Source organism: Drosophila yakuba, chromosome 3R (genome assembly GCF_016746365.2).
Source record: "Drosophila yakuba strain Tai18E2 chromosome 3R, Prin_Dyak_Tai18E2_2.1, whole genome shotgun sequence".
NCBI classification, from domain to species: Eukaryota; Metazoa; Arthropoda; class Insecta; order Diptera; family Drosophilidae; genus Drosophila; species Drosophila yakuba.
The window spans coordinates 20,318,350-20,336,869 of record NC_052530.2 but is presented as its reverse complement, the minus strand read 5'-3'; the positions used below and the strand labels follow the sequence as shown (position 1 = coordinate 20,336,869).

The 18,520-nt window shown below is 41.7% G+C and overlaps 5 protein-coding genes across 5 annotated transcripts; 2 read left to right on the top strand and 3 right to left on the bottom strand.

Annotated features, from left to right (window-relative positions):
• Positions 1-6: 6 nt before the first annotated feature.
• On the bottom strand, positions 7-3,200 carry LOC6537659 (fibroblast growth factor receptor 4). Its single transcript, XM_015192971.3, has 5 exons — positions 2,836-3,200; positions 1,649-1,819; positions 1,180-1,295; positions 911-1,124; positions 7-846 (listed from the first exon to the last, which is right to left on the bottom strand). Exons 2-5 carry the CDS (start codon positions 1,758-1,760, stop codon positions 203-205), a joined length of 1,086 nt encoding a protein of 361 aa, XP_015048457.1. The 5' UTR covers positions 1,761-1,819; positions 2,836-3,200; the 3' UTR covers positions 7-202.
• Positions 3,201-4,306: 1,106 nt separating this feature from the next.
• LOC6537658 lies at positions 4,307-5,167 on the top strand. Its single transcript, XM_002098167.4, has 3 exons — positions 4,307-4,671; positions 4,726-4,848; positions 4,907-5,167. The coding sequence occupies exons 1-3, from the start codon at positions 4,376-4,378 to the stop codon at positions 5,097-5,099; spliced, it is 612 nt and encodes a 203-aa protein (XP_002098203.3). The 5' UTR covers positions 4,307-4,375; the 3' UTR covers positions 5,100-5,167.
• Positions 5,168-5,245: 78 nt separating this feature from the next.
• LOC6537657 (protein chibby homolog 1) lies at positions 5,246-5,994 on the bottom strand. Its single transcript, XM_002098166.3, has 2 exons — positions 5,812-5,994; positions 5,246-5,661 (listed from the first exon to the last, which is right to left on the bottom strand). Exons 1-2 carry the CDS (start codon positions 5,872-5,874, stop codon positions 5,326-5,328), a joined length of 399 nt encoding a protein of 132 aa, XP_002098202.1. The 5' UTR covers positions 5,875-5,994; the 3' UTR covers positions 5,246-5,325.
• A 145-nt stretch (positions 5,995-6,139) lies between these two features.
• On the top strand, positions 6,140-7,872 carry LOC6537656 (paramyosin). Its single transcript, XM_002098165.4, has 5 exons — positions 6,140-6,213; positions 6,291-6,627; positions 6,771-7,268; positions 7,324-7,523; positions 7,583-7,872. The coding sequence occupies exons 1-5, from the start codon at positions 6,179-6,181 to the stop codon at positions 7,785-7,787; spliced, it is 1,275 nt and encodes a 424-aa protein (XP_002098201.2). The 5' UTR covers positions 6,140-6,178; the 3' UTR covers positions 7,788-7,872.
• On the bottom strand, positions 7,801-8,838 carry LOC6537655 (vacuolar-sorting protein SNF8). The gene is made up of 3 exons (XM_002098164.4): positions 8,280-8,838; positions 8,080-8,226; positions 7,801-8,016 (listed from the first exon to the last, which is right to left on the bottom strand). The coding sequence occupies exons 1-3, from the start codon at positions 8,747-8,749 to the stop codon at positions 7,869-7,871; spliced, it is 765 nt and encodes a 254-aa protein (XP_002098200.1). The 5' UTR covers positions 8,750-8,838; the 3' UTR covers positions 7,801-7,868.
• Positions 8,839-18,520: the final 9,682 nt, after the last annotated feature.

Genomic DNA, 18,520 nt, shown 5'->3' with positions numbered 1-18,520 from the left:
TCTCAGTTAACTTGATTTGCTTCTATGTTTACTTAAAAGCTTATAATTTATTTCATCTCAGTTGACTTGATTAGTTTCTATGTTTACTTAGAACCTTATATTTACTTCAGATTGTACGTCTACTTTTCTTAACTTTAAAGACAGTCTTTATTACATCATTATAGTAAGCGTAGTGCAGCTTCAAAAATGTTCGATACCCATGCTAGTTGCCGCCGAGGACACACCTTTCCGTGTCCAGATCCTCGTCCGAATCTATCCGCTGGCAATCGCCATGTCCCACAGAGCAGCGTTTGTACAACAGGTAACTGAACCACACGATCAGTGGCAGTAGAGCCAATCCCAGCGGCATCAGAAAGAGCAGCAGGAACTCCCGCCGATCGCTAGTCGGTACACCCTCATCTGTGCCATCGTAGTCCGCCCAGTACTCCCTCTCCTGATCCGGATACTCCTCGTCGGGCAGCACGTCCAGAAAGGCTTCCCGGATCTTATGGCCTCGATAGCTGATGGCCACGCAGGCGTAGTGTCCGGCATCCCCCAATCTCACTCCGTCCAGTATCAGTTTGCTGAGATATATCTGTGGTGCCATCAGTTTTTCGGCATCGGTGGTCAGTAGTTCATATGTGCGACCATTGTAGCGCACAATATGGGTGCTGAAATTGGAGGTTGTGGGTGCCGAGGAGGCTTCTCCAGCTGACTGAGCTGCCACGTAGCTTTGCCGGCGAAACCACTTGATGGTGGGATGCTCCTCGCTGTGAACCCGGCACTGGAACACCACCCTGCTGCCCACCAATGTGGTCTTGTTGTTGGGATACGAGTCCACAAACTCAGGGGCAGCCAACGAGGTGTCTACAAAGAGAGTTCATAAGTAAGCTTCAATATGGTATAGATGTTTTATGATAGCAATGCATACTCTTAACATCCAGCTGATAGGTGCGAACCAGTTGAACGTCCACAGCTTGAGCCTTGTCCCAGATGTGCGGATTTATGCTGCACTTGTAGAGTCCCGAGTACCGCTCCGTCACATTCCGGAGCCACAGTTCCGGACGACACAGACTCGGCTCACAAGGCAGTGCAGTCCATTCCTCTACAGATCCTAGTTGATGACAATTGTTTTCGCTGCATTGCTGCAATAAGTGAATCTTATCAATAAGCTACTAACTAATATAGTAAAAGCAGTACCTTAAAGTACCAATGTATCTTGATGTTATCCAGCATACTCTCATCCACCAGACCTTTGAGATTGCACTGCAGCTTGACATCGAATCCGGCTCTCTGCTGAATTAACTCGGTGTTCTCTGCACCGGCAAAAAAAAAAAAGAGGGAAAGAGATATAACAAAAATTCCGAACCATTCAATCAAGGCAATGGCAATTGTTTACTACTTTCTGTGTCAATGATAGCCAAATTGACAGTATCTTATCAAGCGCCGTGCTTCCCGAAATGGCGATTAACCTTCTGAATGTTTTGACGAATGAACGCGCAAATGTGTAGTTACAAAAAGCACTTTCAAATGTGTAGTTACAAAAAGCACTTTTAAATGTGTAGTTACAAAAAGCACTTGCAAATGAAAATCTTCATTTACTTCGATTTATTTATACTCGAATCTTGAATGATCTTGTAGTTAAATCTTAATTGGTTTACCAGCTCACCTGTGTAGTCGACAAAGAAGCCGTGCGATTGCCGAAAGCCGCAGAGACAAATGAGAATCAATAGCCAGATGCGGCCAGACCACAGATCACAAATCATCGGATCCATTTCCATTTTCACTTAGCATATCCGCGACATTGTCTTCCAACTTTGCTATCGCCGTGAAAAGGAACCTGTCGAACACTTTGATTAGTTACTATATTTTAGGGGGGCACACACAATGGTTTTGGTTTCGCATTTATTTATTTGAATTCCATTGGCTGGCCGGCCATTCTCGTTTATTTCCCAAATGATCGATTTTCATTTAATTTCTTAGCAAACAAACGAGGCTCTCCACAGTTTCTATTTATTTATTTGGTCTACGCGGTTGCATTGCCACTGCTTCGAGCACATTTTTCACACATTTTATTGTGCGCTGTCGGCGGCAATGAGTGTAAAAATCCACTTTTGTTTATTTACTTGGCCATTCGAAGCGAACGGGTGCTCTACATTGGCTTACAGACACAAACACTGGGCCACAAAATCCTTGGTGCTGCTCGCTCATATATATAAATTATCAGAATTTCGCTTCCCATTTATTAATAAATAGTGAGTGCCATTTATGCAACAATAAATCATTGCCGCAGCGATAATGCTCGTTTATCAATTGATTGGCGGCTACCACAGAACTTTCGGGGCCACTCGATAGTTTGAGAAGCGCGTAGAAGGGCTCTAACTGCACGAAGCACGAATCTATGAGATGCAAAAAACGATATGTTGTTCAAAGACTTTTAGGATCTACTTTGGGGTTAATAAACATAAGCATTAATTTTTGAATACTGCTTGATTGAGCGAAATACAGAAAGGCATAATAGTAAATTTTATTAAATCATTATATTCTTTCAATATTCTGTTGGCGTTCTATGGTGAATGTATCTTCTTTAGGTGGAATGTCACAAAGCAATCATTTGTCGACCACAAAACACGAAGCTCATAAAACACTTTTAATACCAGGAACGTTTGTTTATGCATTTCGTTTTCCAAGATCTGCGATCTCAACCCATTGTGATGGAGATTTATCTGTGTTGCCCCACTTGATTGGCATCGACTCAATTGATTTATACGATATCATTTATTAGGTGAAAAGTTGATTGTTTAATAGACAATTTGTTTACCGATCGCGCTTTGGAATCAAAATAGGAGCACTCACACTCACTCACAGTGTCCAAGACCAGATGGACAACTGACACGAAGGCTTCATAATCGCCTGGTTTCCGCTGATACGGCGTATTAGTTTTTCCACTAGTTGAGACTCCGGGTGTGGGTCTGCTTCTCCGGTTACTTAAATGCCACACACACACACACACAATTTGTCGATGGTCACTGAAATTTCACAAATTTCGCGAATTTCGCAAAAAATTCAAGATTTTCCGCGTCTGGAGATCCAATTGCTTTGGCTTTCCAACCGACAATTGGCTATTGTGCTCCGTAAATATTGTAGCCACATCGATCTTGCGATCGTTTTCTTCCGTATGCGTTCCGTTCGCGGGGCTGGCTATCAACAAACTACTGTAATACACGATTCGAACAAGTGTTACCCCTCGGTGACGACGGCAGCGGCCACCGTGGGCAGTGCACTGCGAGAAACTTCAATGAGTTACAGAATTTTAAAAAAATTATTAGTATAAATTTGATGCCAAAGATAAAAAACTACACATATGTGTTAGGTAAATGTTGGTAAATAAAAACTGCATATATCAATCCGTATTTATGGTATTATACCTCTAATTTCTTCGTGTGTACTTTTGCTCTAGGTGCTGGCATTGCTGGGAACAACAAAATAAATGTGTTTTATAAGCAGTTTTGCTTATCGCATATCAATATCGGTGCGTAAATATACAGTAGTCGATGGAGTGGCCCGATAGGAGCCCAGCCAGACACCTATGTACATATCCACTGATGGCACCCGCACCCACTTCCACATCAAACTTCCAGCGCAGATTAGAGAGCTGGGCTGCTCAGCTTTATCGGGTATCGGGGCAATCCGAACACTTTTCTAAACCATAGATGGCAGATATCATGTAAATTCGTACTGCTATTTATACAGCTCTTGTGGGCTTGGTTTTCGGTGATAAGCCCTTGGGTATTCTCACCCAACGTACCTAACGATTGCCGTGGCTTATCGGTTGGTGGTCGTCGTCGTCGTTTGATAAAGTGGCCCATAAATGGAGCAGAAGCCACCGGCGGCAGCTCGACGCCGGAACTCTGCGATACCAATTATGGCGTCTATAGATTGCTACCAATGGCGACAACAATGCCACCAATTTGACCAGCTCCAATGCTCCCAATGCTCCCAATGCTCCAAATGCTTCAAATGCTCAAAATGCTCGAAATACTCGCAATGCGCAACAAATCCAAATTAATACCCAATGGGCCGGTCAACAAAAGCCCCCCAGCCAGAAATAATGATAACTCCCCGATGGGCATGTGAAACTGATTAATGTGGCATTATAAATAAATCTCAAGTATGTGTTTGGGTCTTCATCGAAATTGGTTAACTTTGGGTAAAATGATATTTATGGTATTTACGATAAATAAACAATTCGCTTATTATTCGATCCGATTTCAGTTCGGCTTTTCAAAGAGTCTGAGAAATGCATGAAAACAAGATCCCTTTGCGTTTAGTTTCCCATTTAAGTCAGTATAAATTGATCGAGTTTATTGGTTATAAAGCCAAGAATCAGGACAATATGGATTTGCTGAATAAAGCTGAAAAGTTGCAGTATGATACCTCAAATTTGAACATTATGCAAGATGATTATGCCCTAAGAATGGAACGATTCAAAAGCGAAATTGAGCGAAATGCGAACTCTACCTATTTCATGCAGGATACCTGTCAGCTCTATCAAATTAAAAAATCTAAATCAGATCCTAAGATTGAAAACAGTGAGAAATACGAGGAAGATTCTGAGATGGATAAAAAACCCGAGGACAAGATGAAATGCTCCGTTGATGATTCAAATCAGAATAAACCTCGAGTTCTGCTGTAAGGCTTTTAATTGCATATGTATCTATAATTAAGAATGTTTTTTTTAAGCAGAAAAAAGGATCGCCTGAAGTTGAAATACATGGAAGCTCTGAAGCTGGATGAAAACCTTGAGGCCCGAGTGAAACACTCTGCCTTGGAATCCAATCCCCATCTGGAGGAACAACAAGCCGAACTGTGAGACCATCATAATCACCTATGATAACATTTCTTCAACTTTAAGCAAACTTTGTAGAAGAAAACGGCACAAGGATCAAGTAGAAAGGCATAAGGATGTGCAGGAAGAAATAATGGTTTGCTTCAAAAGGGACATGGATGAGCTAATGCAGCAGTATGAAGCCGAGTGCTCACGACTTAGAAAGGTCCATTCTGGGTGGATGAATCAGGGGAAAGAACCCAGCGATAACTCCAACACTCATCAGCCTTAGTCAACGCTCAAGAATTTTTAAGATTTTAGCATTTTATTAGTCAAATAAAAACGTATTTATGAAGCGTTTCCGGTTAAGACTTTTTTAGATTACAAATGTATTTTGTAATAGTTCCCATTACTTTTCCTTTGGCTTCAGCTCAAGAATTTTAAGATTTTAGTATTTTATTAGTCAAATAAAAACATATTTATGAAGCATGTCCATATGTATTTTGTAATAGTTCCCATTACTTTTCCTTTGGCTTCAGCTCACTTAGCTCCGTCGCATGCTCGGCCAGCAGATCCAGCATCACCTCAATCTTCAGATTGCACATGTTGTTCTCCTCCTCGAGGGCACGAAACTTCTTGTTCAGCCGCAGCATGTCATCCACGTCGCCCTTTCGCGACGCATGCATCCAGATGCCGTCCGCAAAGCGCAGCTCCTTGTTGCCCAGTGTCAGGGATATGTGGCGATAGTCATCCAGATCCTCGGTGGCCACCGGATGTCCAATGTTGCAACGTCCCTGGCGCACTGGAATCGGCTTCGCCTCAAACTTCTTGTTGAACAACGGCATGGCACGTGACTAAAACAGAAAGTTGACCATATTTCGATTACCATATTACCCATTTGTTTGGCCCGTTTGTTGCCCAGGACAACGGACACTTGTCGAGGGGTCAGCGCTCGCGGCAGGACACGTGCCAGGTTTTTTATTATTTTTTAATGTCATATGTACCTGCTTGAAGGGTGGCAGGCTGTCACAGATCGACGACGGACAGCAAAAGGCTGCCAGTGGCATAGAATCGGTGAAACACAGCGATTTACTAGGGATACAATTAGATCCGTAGAGCAAAGTTCTTTAAATACGGTTTTAAGTTGCTGAGAATCGGAGAAGTACTAGAGACAAAGCTTGCTAGATTGCAGAATCAATTCAAACACTAAAATGTACGATTCACTATTCAAAGCTTATAAAGCAACTATAAACTGAATAATTATAAATAATAATAATTAATAGTAAAAATAATAGTAATAATGAAAGTATGTAAAGCAAGCCACAGAAGCTCTGCTTTTAAAATGTGATTCCAAGCAGCAACACTAGTAACATGACACAACAGGAAAACAAGCAAGCCATTCTCAGGTAGGAAGGCACAAACATATATATTTGTTAACTAAAGCCAGTCATCGGCAAGCCAATCCACCAATCCCAACCAGCAGCTCTGTGCAGGACATGGCTGAAGGAGTGGAGCGCCTGGTGCGGGAACAGGCTCACCTAAAGGTCCATCTCAACGGTGTGCTGGACGAGAACCGCCGGCTGGACACCGAGTTGGCCAAGTGCAAGAGCATCCTAGCGCGCGGCGATTACCAGGAGCTCAAGCATCGCCTTCTACTGAGCAACAATGCCCTCGACGCGGCCAGGAAGCAGGTGGAGGAGCTCATCAAGGAGCGGAACAGTCTGCAATGCATGCACGACTGCTCCAAGCAGACCATTGAAACCTTGGAATTGGATCTGAAGAACTATCGCGTCCAGTTGGAACTGTCTGGAGATGACCAGGTACTATCACCATTTATACAATGAAATTCTATCGAATTATTGATAGTTTATAGTAAGCTTTGACAAAAGCGTATGTTCTAGGGACCAGAGACTAGCGGAAAAATCCTAAAATAATCTTAAACATTTTCGGAATTCACTTTTAGGTCATCCAGCGGTACTCGAAGGTCATCAAAATGCTGGAGGCGAAGGTGGTGGACCAGCAGAAGGAGATACGCACGCAGGCGGAGACCATTAAGGCACTCCACGATCACAAACAGCACAACGGTGAGCAACTGCAGCAGCTGCATGCCCAACTGAGGGATAGCGAGCAGAGTCAATCCAAGGTGTCCATACTGCAGAAGCAGCTCAAGGAGTACGAGCTATCGCTGAGTCACACTCACAAATTGCTGGTGGAGAGCACCAGACGGGAAAAGGATGCCATGCTCAAAGTCGAGGAGGCCATCATACTCAGCGAAGAGGCAAACAAGGAGAAAGCGGAGGCCGCAAAGCTGGCCGAGGCCTACAAGGAGGAATTCACGCAGCTGGCCAATAATATCGGCACCATTATGGATGAGGCATCCACACGGGTGGACGTGGAGGTGGGGCAGCTAAAGAATATGCTCAAGCAGAAGGACACTTTGATTATCACCATCAAGGAGAAGGTGCAATTCTATAATCTTATAATGATTACGTGCTAAAGGGTTACATTAATTTTAGCTGAAAAAAATGTCTGGCGATCATAAGTCGGTGGTTCACATGCTGGAGACCCGGAACAATCGCCTGGAGCAAAAGTACAAGGAGGTGCTCAAGCAGAACGACAAGCTGGAGGTCGAGTTGGAGGTAACCTGCCGGCGACTTGGCGAGCTGGAGCGATCCCTTAGCGAAGTGCACGGCGAAGATGCTCAAGATGCCAGAATGTGAGTATACAATATGAAATTACTAAGTGTACATTTGAATATAAATAATTGCCACTTAGGAAACGGCACTATGAGTCGCAAATGGAGCGTTGCCTCGTGGAGCACAAGAAGATGAAGGCCAAGTACCGCGAGGGCATGGAGGACATCACGCAGCGCTTCGAATCGGAAATTTACAAGTTAATGGAGGAGAACTCCGTGCTGCTGGCGGAAAACGAACTGCTGAAGAGCGGTGCCGCAGGCGACAGCTCCAGGCAGCCTTCCTAGAACTTGCCGTTGATTTTACGGTTGTACAAAGATATATTTTATGATTACTATTGTACATATTAAATAACTGTTACGAGATCACTAAGTGGCGGCTGTTGTCTGTGCACTGCGACCGGGAAACAAACTGGGAAACCAATAGGCTGGCTCATCGCCCGCCTGCTTGTCAATCCAGCAGAGACCTTCGCCGAGCACCTTGTCCAATGACTGTTGAGCACGGTAGTCGGTCCAGCTGAGGACGAATAATGCAGAAATCAAGTGGCTATTCAGTTTAAAGTACAAGTGAAACGCTTACCCCAAATCCTCGATCAACTGACTCTGCGTAACGCAGCCTTGTTCGGTATTGGATGCGGCATTCAGTATGTTGGTCTCCTCCATGCTCAGCTCGCCGGGAATGGACTGCACTATGTATTTTCCCTTGCCCAGTTTGTGCACCACAAAGCTGCAAATGAGTAACTTATGAACTTGAATGCAAGCAGTTGTAATGACCATTACCCGTTGCCAAAAATGCTCAGTTTCCTGGCGGCCATTAGGATGTCCTCCTTGGTGATCTCCTGGTGCACCGAACTCTGACCCCTGGCGGCGATCAGCCTTCGTCGCAGATCGTCCAGCTCCATGAGTCCACCTGTCTTGTGATTGGCAGCCAGGCACACCTCCACCACCTGAACGCCCAGTTCGTAGTAGAAATCGCCCATGCCCAGCACGCTCCAGAATCCTTTCCCGGTGGCCAGCGGATCCACGCCGATGGCGGCGCACATTTCCTGAAACTGTTTGCGAAATTGCGCATTCTTGCGTATGTCCTCCTTGTGTTTCATTGCAAATTCCTCGAGTTTTACGCGGAAAACCTCCATTTGCTTGGTCATTTGTTCGAGTTGGTTCTCCTGCAGGTCGGTGCCCTTGTCCTTGTACTTCTCCGCCGCCAGTTTCTGCTGCTGGATGGCTCCCAGGCCCACACGTCGTCGCATTTCTGTGGCTTAAGTTGATTTGTTTAATACAAATTAGCTAAATTTACGCGAGTAAAATTAATCACAAAAAACAGCAAACAGCTGTTTTACTTACGTAGTGCGTTAGTGCGTAACGTTGCGGTTAGTGTCACGTAACGTACAGAGCGTGTGCTGTTGTGTCAGACGGGTGCTGTTAGGCGCAATGTTAACTATTTGAATTTCGTGGAGGGATGAAATTTATGTATAAAATATAAAATTGAATAAAAATTCACAAGTCTGTATATTTACAATAAACTAATTGCTTTAAGTACTGACTAATATATCTACTTTCAAATTAAGTAATAGTAATTGTATTTTTGGAGGTAATCATTTTGTAAATACAAATGTTAACTATTTGAATTTCGTGGAGGGATGAAATTTATGTATAAAATATAAAATTGAATAAAAATTCACAAGTCTGTATATTTACAATTGCTTTAAGTACTGATTAATGTATCTACATTCAAATTAAGTAAAAGTAATTGTATTTTTGGAGGTAATCATTTTGTAAATACAAATGTTAACTATTTGAATTTCGTGGAGGGATGAAATTTATGTATAAAATATAAAATTTAATACAAATTCACAAGTTGGTCTATTTATAATAAACTAATAACTTTTAGGGCTGATTTACATATCTATTTTAAAATAAAGTAACAGTTATTGTACTTTTTGAGTTAATCATTTTGTAAATACAAAGAATTTACGTTTAAATAAATGAATTTAAATTATTCAAATGACAATATTTCAATAGTCGATATCCAACTGAGCACTCATATAAAATGCATTTGTCACAAGCTCCGCTCAATTAGTGTTTAATGGACCCACCGCCCCCATAGTTCAATCAGCAATCCCATCGAATTCGGGGTTAAAATAAAAAAAAGAGGAAAAATACTCGCAATATGACGAGAAGGCATGAAACACGAGGGTTTCATCGATGAGCCCGCATCATTATGATTGGAAAACGTCATCGGATCAGCTGCTAATATGAGCCATGAAAGTCACTCATGTTTATAATGCCAGCGGATATCGAACCCGCTGATTAAATATCCCATCTCTCCATCCCATCCGTGAATCATTCAAAATGCGAATTCAGACAATTTCGTCAGAGCTACAAACATATCTATATATGTATGTATGTACATATCTGTGCTGATTAATTATGCGAGTGGAGCGAATTGGAAACGGACTTTCAGTCTTCCAGTCCGGCTCATTAATAAGCCTCCGATTTGTTTGGGACTCCGTTTGCGTGGCGATGGGTCACTTAGCACCACTTAACGGTAGGAGAATCGCCCGATTAGCGAGGGATTTACTTGGCCACCAATCCCCAGAGCCACAAACAGATACCCATCTCATGCCCAGCGGCACTCGACACCATTACGCCCAGTAGTCCACTGGTTCCTCCACTCGAATGGTTCCCGCAGATCATCCACTGATTTTACACCTTAAATTAAGTTTTAGCCTAAGTCATAACCTTCTTACTCCATCATAAATGGATTCATTTTCAGAAAACCCTTTAAGTTACATATTCATAAACTTATATGAAATGTTTTTGGTTTTTGATGACCTGAATAGTTGTTATTATGCATAAATATTTTATTTTTGAAATGTACATATCTTTGGCAGCATTTTTATTTGCAGTGCCTTGGCGTTTATTTCCACACAAATTGATATTCACAAATATTCATATTCATATGCGTGTAGCCATATGTCCAGTAACTAGGGCAAACATCGAACTCGGGGGATACAACTCAATGGATTGCATAATGGCTTTGTTAATTGAAAAATCTTGCCATGCCTATTAATAAACTGCGGCCAATCTAAAAGCGAGGGAATGTAACGCGATATTACACAGGGGATTGCCTTATATGCACTCCCTTTGACAAAAGATTTGTGATTATAATATATAATAAATATATAAAAAAAACTGGCAATGGATGTAATATTTAATAAATATATAAAACAACTGGCAATGAAAGTAATAAATAATAAATATATAAAACAACTGGCAATGGAAGTAATATATAATAAATATATAAAACAACTGGCAATAGAAGTCAATGAAATTTAATAATAATTATAAACATATATATCAGCAATGGAATGTAATAATAATTATAAACATATACACATATAATCAATGTACTTTAATAATAAATATAAACATATATATAATTTTTCGCATTTTACTGTGTTTAAACAAACTAATTGTAAACAAGTGACAAGTTGCAGATAGAAATCAGAATGAGATAATAATGACTTGATTGATTGATATTTCGAGTTTATCTTAAAGTTAACCAAGACCAGTTATATATGTAATATGTTTATGGGAAAATATAATATATATATTTTATAAATATAAAATATAAATACAAACTGCCACTCCTCGCTCACTTTATTTCTGGATGCCAGCGCCCTACGTGCATTTCCTTCTCCATCTGTTGGCATTTGCTGGATGCGCAATTATTTGGACAGGAAGCCAGTCGACGAGATCGCTGGCGCAGATGAAAATGCACGGATACAGATACAGATACAGATACACGGCCACGGATAGGGATACGGATACGGGTGTGGTAAATATTTATTTGTGTTTCACCGTAGTTGCGGCCCGACTTGCAAATGCAAACGGAGGCAGGGCAAATAAAAGGCGCAGGCGCGCACAAAAATTAATGGAAATGCAGGAGGAAAAGCGAACTGAAATAGCACCAGATAAAAATAAACAAAATGCCGCTGACAGACAAAGGGCCAAGATACAAGATACAAGGCACGAGCGAACGAGTGAATGAGTAAATGAGCGAACGAGGGAGTCTAACTCCGATGACACACAGAGAAACTACTGCCACTTAGACAGAAGAAATAGTCGAGTTTTCAATAGGAATGAGTATGAGATTACACACTTTTAAATTTCTATAAAACAAAATATATTTTGGTAATATTAAAAAAGGCAGGTATGCATTACAAAAGGCCAGTTTCATCGTAAAAAACTGAAATTCACGCGTGTATGTGGGTGATGCAATGCGGGATGTTTGACAGTCGAGGGCGAAATATTTGGGCAGCTGACAAACACACAAACACAAACTGCGGTGGACCATCGCATGTAATCAGCCTTAAACGCATTAAACGCGAACTGCAATGTGCCAGAAATAGTTTCGACCAGATGCCGTCAGCTTAGCATACACTCGTATGCCGAGGGGATTCCGAGATGCAGATACAAATACAGATATAGCTACAGATGTGGAGATACAGATACGGAGATACATCAACATCAGGCATTGCGACAGGCGAAGCAAAACGGCTGCCTTTCGAACTGACCAGCTCATTTGATTTTCCATGCGCCGCAGATCGCATTACACATTAATAGAGTCCATTCACATTCACATTCACATTCATATTCACATTCACATTTCAGTCGCCTGCCCCCCATCGAAGTGCATATGAAATGAAGCCACAGATGAACCACCAACCACCGGACCAAGCTGAAGCAAAAGAACCGAACAAGAAAAAGCCGGTCGGGGTCACCACTCCACGGGCTCATAATTCATCCAAAAACACTCGACGAGTCGGGTGGAAAATGGAAAAATGGAAAAACGGGAAAACTTTCGTCTAGCAGCAGCAGCTCTTTTGTTCGCGGCGACTGGCAAAGTAATAATAAAAAATTCAAAACGAAATGGAAGGAAATCTTAGACAATGCCTACAAGACGAGGGCAATAAAAACTGGATAAAAATGGTGGGAAATTAGGGAAAATCTGTGATAGTGCTTTGCGTTCGTTATAGAAAACCAGTTGGAAAGTTGCTCGCCGCAGCGATCAATTATTATGCTGGCGGGTCTCAGTTGCTCGCTATTGTTTGTGCATTTTCCAAGTGAATGCACAGGGAAATAAAGTTTTCTCCATTTAATTTAATTGTATAATAACTGGGTACCTTTATGTGTGATTTAGCCAGCTAAAACTTGATACTCAGCCAACATTCATTGCGGTTTTCATAGTCAAACTTTGGTTTATGCTACTAGAACACCTGATAACTTTTCGTGAGAAGTATCATTCTGCATCATAAGCTGGTTCCCCCCAATTTTTCTCTGTGTAACCCCCTCCATTTCATTGGTGGCAGCGGCAATTGTCGCTAGTTTTCGCATTGCCAACCAGTTTGGTTGGGTGTGAAAAGTAACGGCTCGCGATGGCGAACACACCCAGGCAAATAAGAACACTCAAGTGGGTCAGTTGGGAGCTGAGAGCTGAGAGCTGGCCAACTTACAAATCGCAACTTACAACATTGGCGTGTTGCATGCAACAGCAGCAGCAACAGCAGCAGCAACAGCAGCTAAAGCAACGAGGCATAGCCAAAAGTGACCCAACGATTTGATTTATGCCCACGACCCACTCTCCGTAAGCGATTTACACATGCGATTTGTCTTGGGTTTCCTTTCCCCGTGAATTATGATCTCGGTCAGTGGGCATTAGCATTGGTCAAGGCATTAGCTTTCCCGTTGCCCAAAGTCACACGATCGCCGTGACAGCTGGGCGAAAGCGAAGGAAAACCCGAGATCTGTGTAGCCTCTATTACTTCTGCGGGGTTATCTATTATACAACTGGACACTCAACAGCCCGAAATCGGAGGCTCGTGAGATTTATGGGGCAGCAGACGGAGTGGCAGAGTACAAAAAAAATAATCACATAAACAGAACTCAAGCTGGAACCATTCTGTCCGTCTGCTGGTCGCAATTAAGCGCCCCAGAGTCACGTAGAGTAATTGTGGTGCATTTCGGGTTGCAGGAGGGGCAAGTTGTCCGTCCGCAAGCAGGAGAGATAAATGAGGCAAATTAGCACTCGGCGACCCGGTCAGCGAAGGGAACACGTTGCAGTGGTGTGGGTCAGGGCAAAGGGCAAGCTATTCACAAGGCACTGGCTGTAAGTCATAAGCGAAGAATCTGAATCATGTCGCAGCATATATATCATACGAGTATGCAGGAAAAATCCCACTAAAAAGTATGAATCATATGAATTGTGGTTTCATGCTATTACAACAAATAATATTAAAATATTACTATATACAAATATACAAGTACGAATTATACCTCTTAATCAGAATATACCTAACACTCTTAGGTGCCGTATATATATCAACTTGGAAATATATCAGAAATATATAAAATATATCTGCTCATTAATCTCCTTCTCCTTTTCTTTAAATAAATCTTCGATTGCACTGCGTTTGTTCATACGTACAAACGTAAAATCAAAACAAACCCTTTTTCCCAAAAACTTTCTTTCTTTCTTTCTTTCTTTTGAAGCCGCAGTGAATGCAGCACAATTACAATCGCGAACAATGGGAGCAATCAAGAGCTGGCCTTAATTACAAACCTCGGTGTAATTCTATCTCTCGAGTGTCCAATTGATACGCATTTATCGCCCCTCGGAAAGTTCCTGATTTGCGACCAAGTTCCCTGCATAAAACCGCATGCCTCAACCCTTTTCCCCTCCGTTTCATTTAATGTTTTGTTTTGGGCAAGGCCATAATAAAAGCCAAGAGAAAAATAAAAAGAAGTAAAATAAAACTTAACAACAAAAAAAAGGAGGAATGAAACCCTAAGCGGACAACGACAATTCCTGGACTGTCTATGCTTTTTGGGGAGCAGATGTTACTTTTGGCGGCTCAAAACGAGAATTCTTTGAGCCAACCTCGTCTCCGCTCCACCGATTCCCCGATTCTCCCGATTCTCCGATTCTCCCGGCTGCTGCTCAACAAAAAAAAAACCAGAAAACCGAAAATAAGACGGTGGACGGGTCGGGAGAAAGGAAAAAGCAAAGCACTTGTTCCAGCTTGAGCAGCTCAACGAGATATTCGTACGCGTGTGAGGATGTGGCAGTACACTGCGAGAAAGGGACAGCTGCATTTGGCATCAAACAATACTCAATAATAATTAGAAAGTATTTACTACAGTCTAGCTTTATTCAGAAGAGTACACTTAAGATTTTCTTAAAGATAAATTCTTAAACTCTTTTTTGGGTTAGGTTAGCCTTATGATATTCATATAATTAGTAATGGTTGCTTGGTACATTCAGTATTTTGATAACCATATAATAATTATTGGGTTTTGCTAAAGAGATGTATTTCTTTTATTACCACAATTTCGCTCAGTGCACATGGGGATGTATTTCATGTGCGGAAACGGGAAGAGAGAATGCGCTATATGGAGCAGGCGGTGCGGAGGAGGGAGAGAGGTAGAGAGGTAGATTGCACCGGGCTGTGTCAGATTCAGGTTTTGGTTTTTGGCGCAAAAAATATGTGTGCTCAAAATTACCAGCAGCAGGTATTCGCACTCGTATTCGTATTCGCATTCGCATCCGTGTGGCTCCGTTGATGAGGGCAGCCGCATCCACATAGCCACATCCACATATCCACATCCACATAGCCACATCCATATAGCCACATATCCACATCCACTTCCACAGCAGCAGCCGCAGAAATTGGCGCAAAATTTACAGATGCCTCAAAAACCATTAAAAAAAAAAGCGAATGAAAAATGGAAAGCAACTGCAGCGGCACAGGTTCCCATTTGCTTGTGAGGCATTTGAAAGGCTCCAACTTCCCCCACTAAAAAAAATACTATCACGCACTACAAATAGCGAAAAGATACATTACTACTTATATCAACGCATTCAAAAGCGGAAGTAGAGATTTCTGGTTGCTAATCAGAGGTAAACTGCTAGCATGTAAAAAAATTTATGAGTTTATTGGATCAATCACCTTCTTAGACAGTGACTCATTATGATTCTTATCAAGGCTGCCAGCTTATTCTGCAGACCCATCCTCACTTCTTTATGATTCACTAATCATGACGCACTGATTTTGAAATATACAATAACGAGCTTACAAAAATTGGCTAAAACTAAGCTAACTATTTTTGGCAAGGCCTATAACTCTCAAGCTTAAAATATGATTAAGCAAGTTAATAGCTATCAATAATCTTTAGTATCCTACTTTTAGCTTATCTGGTCTAATATGCCATTTAAAAGTAGTTTAAAATGCGTTTTAAGGGCACTTCTTATCTGCGACACATGTGCCACTGCAAAGTATCTGCTAGATACATTTCAAGCGAACGGATTTGCAGTTGTTGTTGCAGTGGTTGCCACGCGCAGCCCATATTGCACATTGCACACAACAAGAACAACAAATGAAATGGGAAATAAAACAGCTGACGGTGGGAGGGGGGAGGAGAAAGCAGGAGCGAGGGGACACAAATACAGAGACAGCTCCTTAATGAGCTCATTTATTAATTAGGCGAACGTGACGTCAGCCTCTGTGTATCTGTATCTCAAACTGGCTGCAGTACGTTCGGGGCACTAAAACAGCAGTTAACCTCATGCGCAGCGCGTGCGACAGTTCCATTGATCGCTTGCAATGGGTTTGGGTTTGGGTTTGAGTTTGGTTCTGGGTTCATTCTTTTCATTATCATTCACTGTATTTGGCCTTTTGTGGGCCGGAGTTACATGTGGTGGTACGTGGGCCATAAACTAATTTCTGCCAGCCAGTCGGGGGAAAAACAGCTTGAGTTTTCCGCCGACAAGCTGCGTGCAGCGGAAGTGACGGCGGAAAAGTAGCCCATCAGTAGACCCAGACACGTAGCCAGAAAACAACGAAAAGATAAAAATATACACACGCCGACACACAGGCATTCAAATGTATAAAATGCCCAGTGAAAGAAATCAGCGCAGCTACGATATCAAAAATAACCAAAGCTGAAACGCATTTTGCAGTGCAAATGACGCAGCAAAATGAAAATGGGGTGGCGAAATTCAGGGGAAAAATCGATGGATGAACCGAATGAAGGGGCTCGAAATCTCTTTGCCAACTTTCACACATTTACAACTGCATTGTTGCGCCGATCGTCGAGTGGCGCGTTTTTAGATGGATTTGTCTTTTGGCGCGAGGGTTGGTTTTTGCATAGAGTTCCAAGAGTTCCACGTAGTGTGGCACGACCTGTGCCACCGATTCACCCGATGCGATACGATACGATCCCATCTGATCCTCAACCCCTGTTCACCTCGCCGGCAGGTAGTTGCCAATCCGAATTTGGACATCGCGCCAAAAAATATGAGCAGTGGATATACATATATCCATCTTCTGTACAGTGGACGCTGGAGAAGCGAAACTCTTACTTCAAATGGATAGGATTTGATTTGATGCATAAAAGTTAAAGTTGCAGTCAAGTACTCCAAATGTGCCACAGATAATCTTCAGTAAAGGATTATATTTTCAATTGGTATCTAAAACAAGGTGTACGTTTTGAAAAGTATAAACTATATATAAAGATAAGGTACAAATGTATATGTAAAAGGTACATATGAATATAAGGTATATGTATAAGATACATTTAAAGATTTAAGATAAAGATACATATAAATTTTAAGATAAAGATACATCTAAAGATATAAGTTAAATTTACATACAAAGATCCAAGGATCCAAGAATCCATTCCCGCGCAAATCCCTATAAAACCTCTGTTCTTTTAGCATTTCTTATAAAACCTCTGTTCTTTTAGCATTTCTCTTTGCGAGGGCCCACTGTACGCCTGAAAACAATAATAAATCGCAATCCTTTGGGCGCGGCCTTTGTCCAGGGCACTCTTTAAAATGACTAATCGCTCCGGAGCAGACGAAATGGGCCTAAAGATTCGAGGTAACACCAGCTGCTCCTCCAGTGGAGTGGAGTGGTGAGCCCAGTTCCCCAGATGGAAATGGAAATGGAGATGGAGATGGTGATGGGTGATTCGGTGGCTCGGCTGACTCAGCATTATTGAAATTGAAATGACTTGTGGCCCACATTATTGATGCCAGTGTGTGTGTTGCCAACTATAGTTGGTAGTATACTACCAACCAATACCACTACCACTAACCACTATTTCTATGCGGTTTTTCAACTCTTTTCACTTTCGTTTGTTCGAGATACGCTTGAATTGGCACCGCAAGCGCGAAAGTGTTTTAGCCCCTCTATTATACAGATTGTAGCCAGAATTTGTACCTATTCCGGTCGCTGCCAATTTGTTCTAGCCACGTCTGGCCAATTAGCCCGTTTAATGCCGCATGAAGCCCAAGCTCGACCTTGAGTTAGGGCCCAAAACACCAAACGCGCTAACATATCAGTTAGTTAGCGTTTAGCTTGGTATTTGTGCTGGGTAAATAGCAACTAGTACTTAGTCGCTAGCATAACTAATTGTATTTACACGGCCTATAAGTGGCACACAAAAAACAGATTCACTTTCCATAATTGTTACATGTAAATAGAGCCAATATCGTAGGTCTACAAACACTATTTACAAATAGAAGGAAAGTATCTCTTTTGGATTGAAAGCATTAGATAGCATAGATGAATTGCAGCATTGTGTGAAGTTACTAATCGCGCGTTATGACGTCATTGAATTCATTTATAAACTACTTTGAATTCATCATATGTTTGCTTTCGATGCAATTCAGTTTTATGTCTAACCTTGTGTAGAAAATACAACGACTTGGAAACAGTATCATTTTTGGGATCTGATAATGGCATTCAATTTGATTCACTTTTGTTTTGTTTTTATATTTAAAACTTAAGTTTTTTAAAAATTAGATTATCACATTTTATGAAATGAAGGAAGTAAATGTAATTTATGACGTCACCGCACTAACGTGCTGCAGTTAACAGTGAAAGAGAGCGCACAAATGCCAGACCGCAAATTGTTAGGAAACATATTTTTAAGCCAACTGTACGAACTTTATT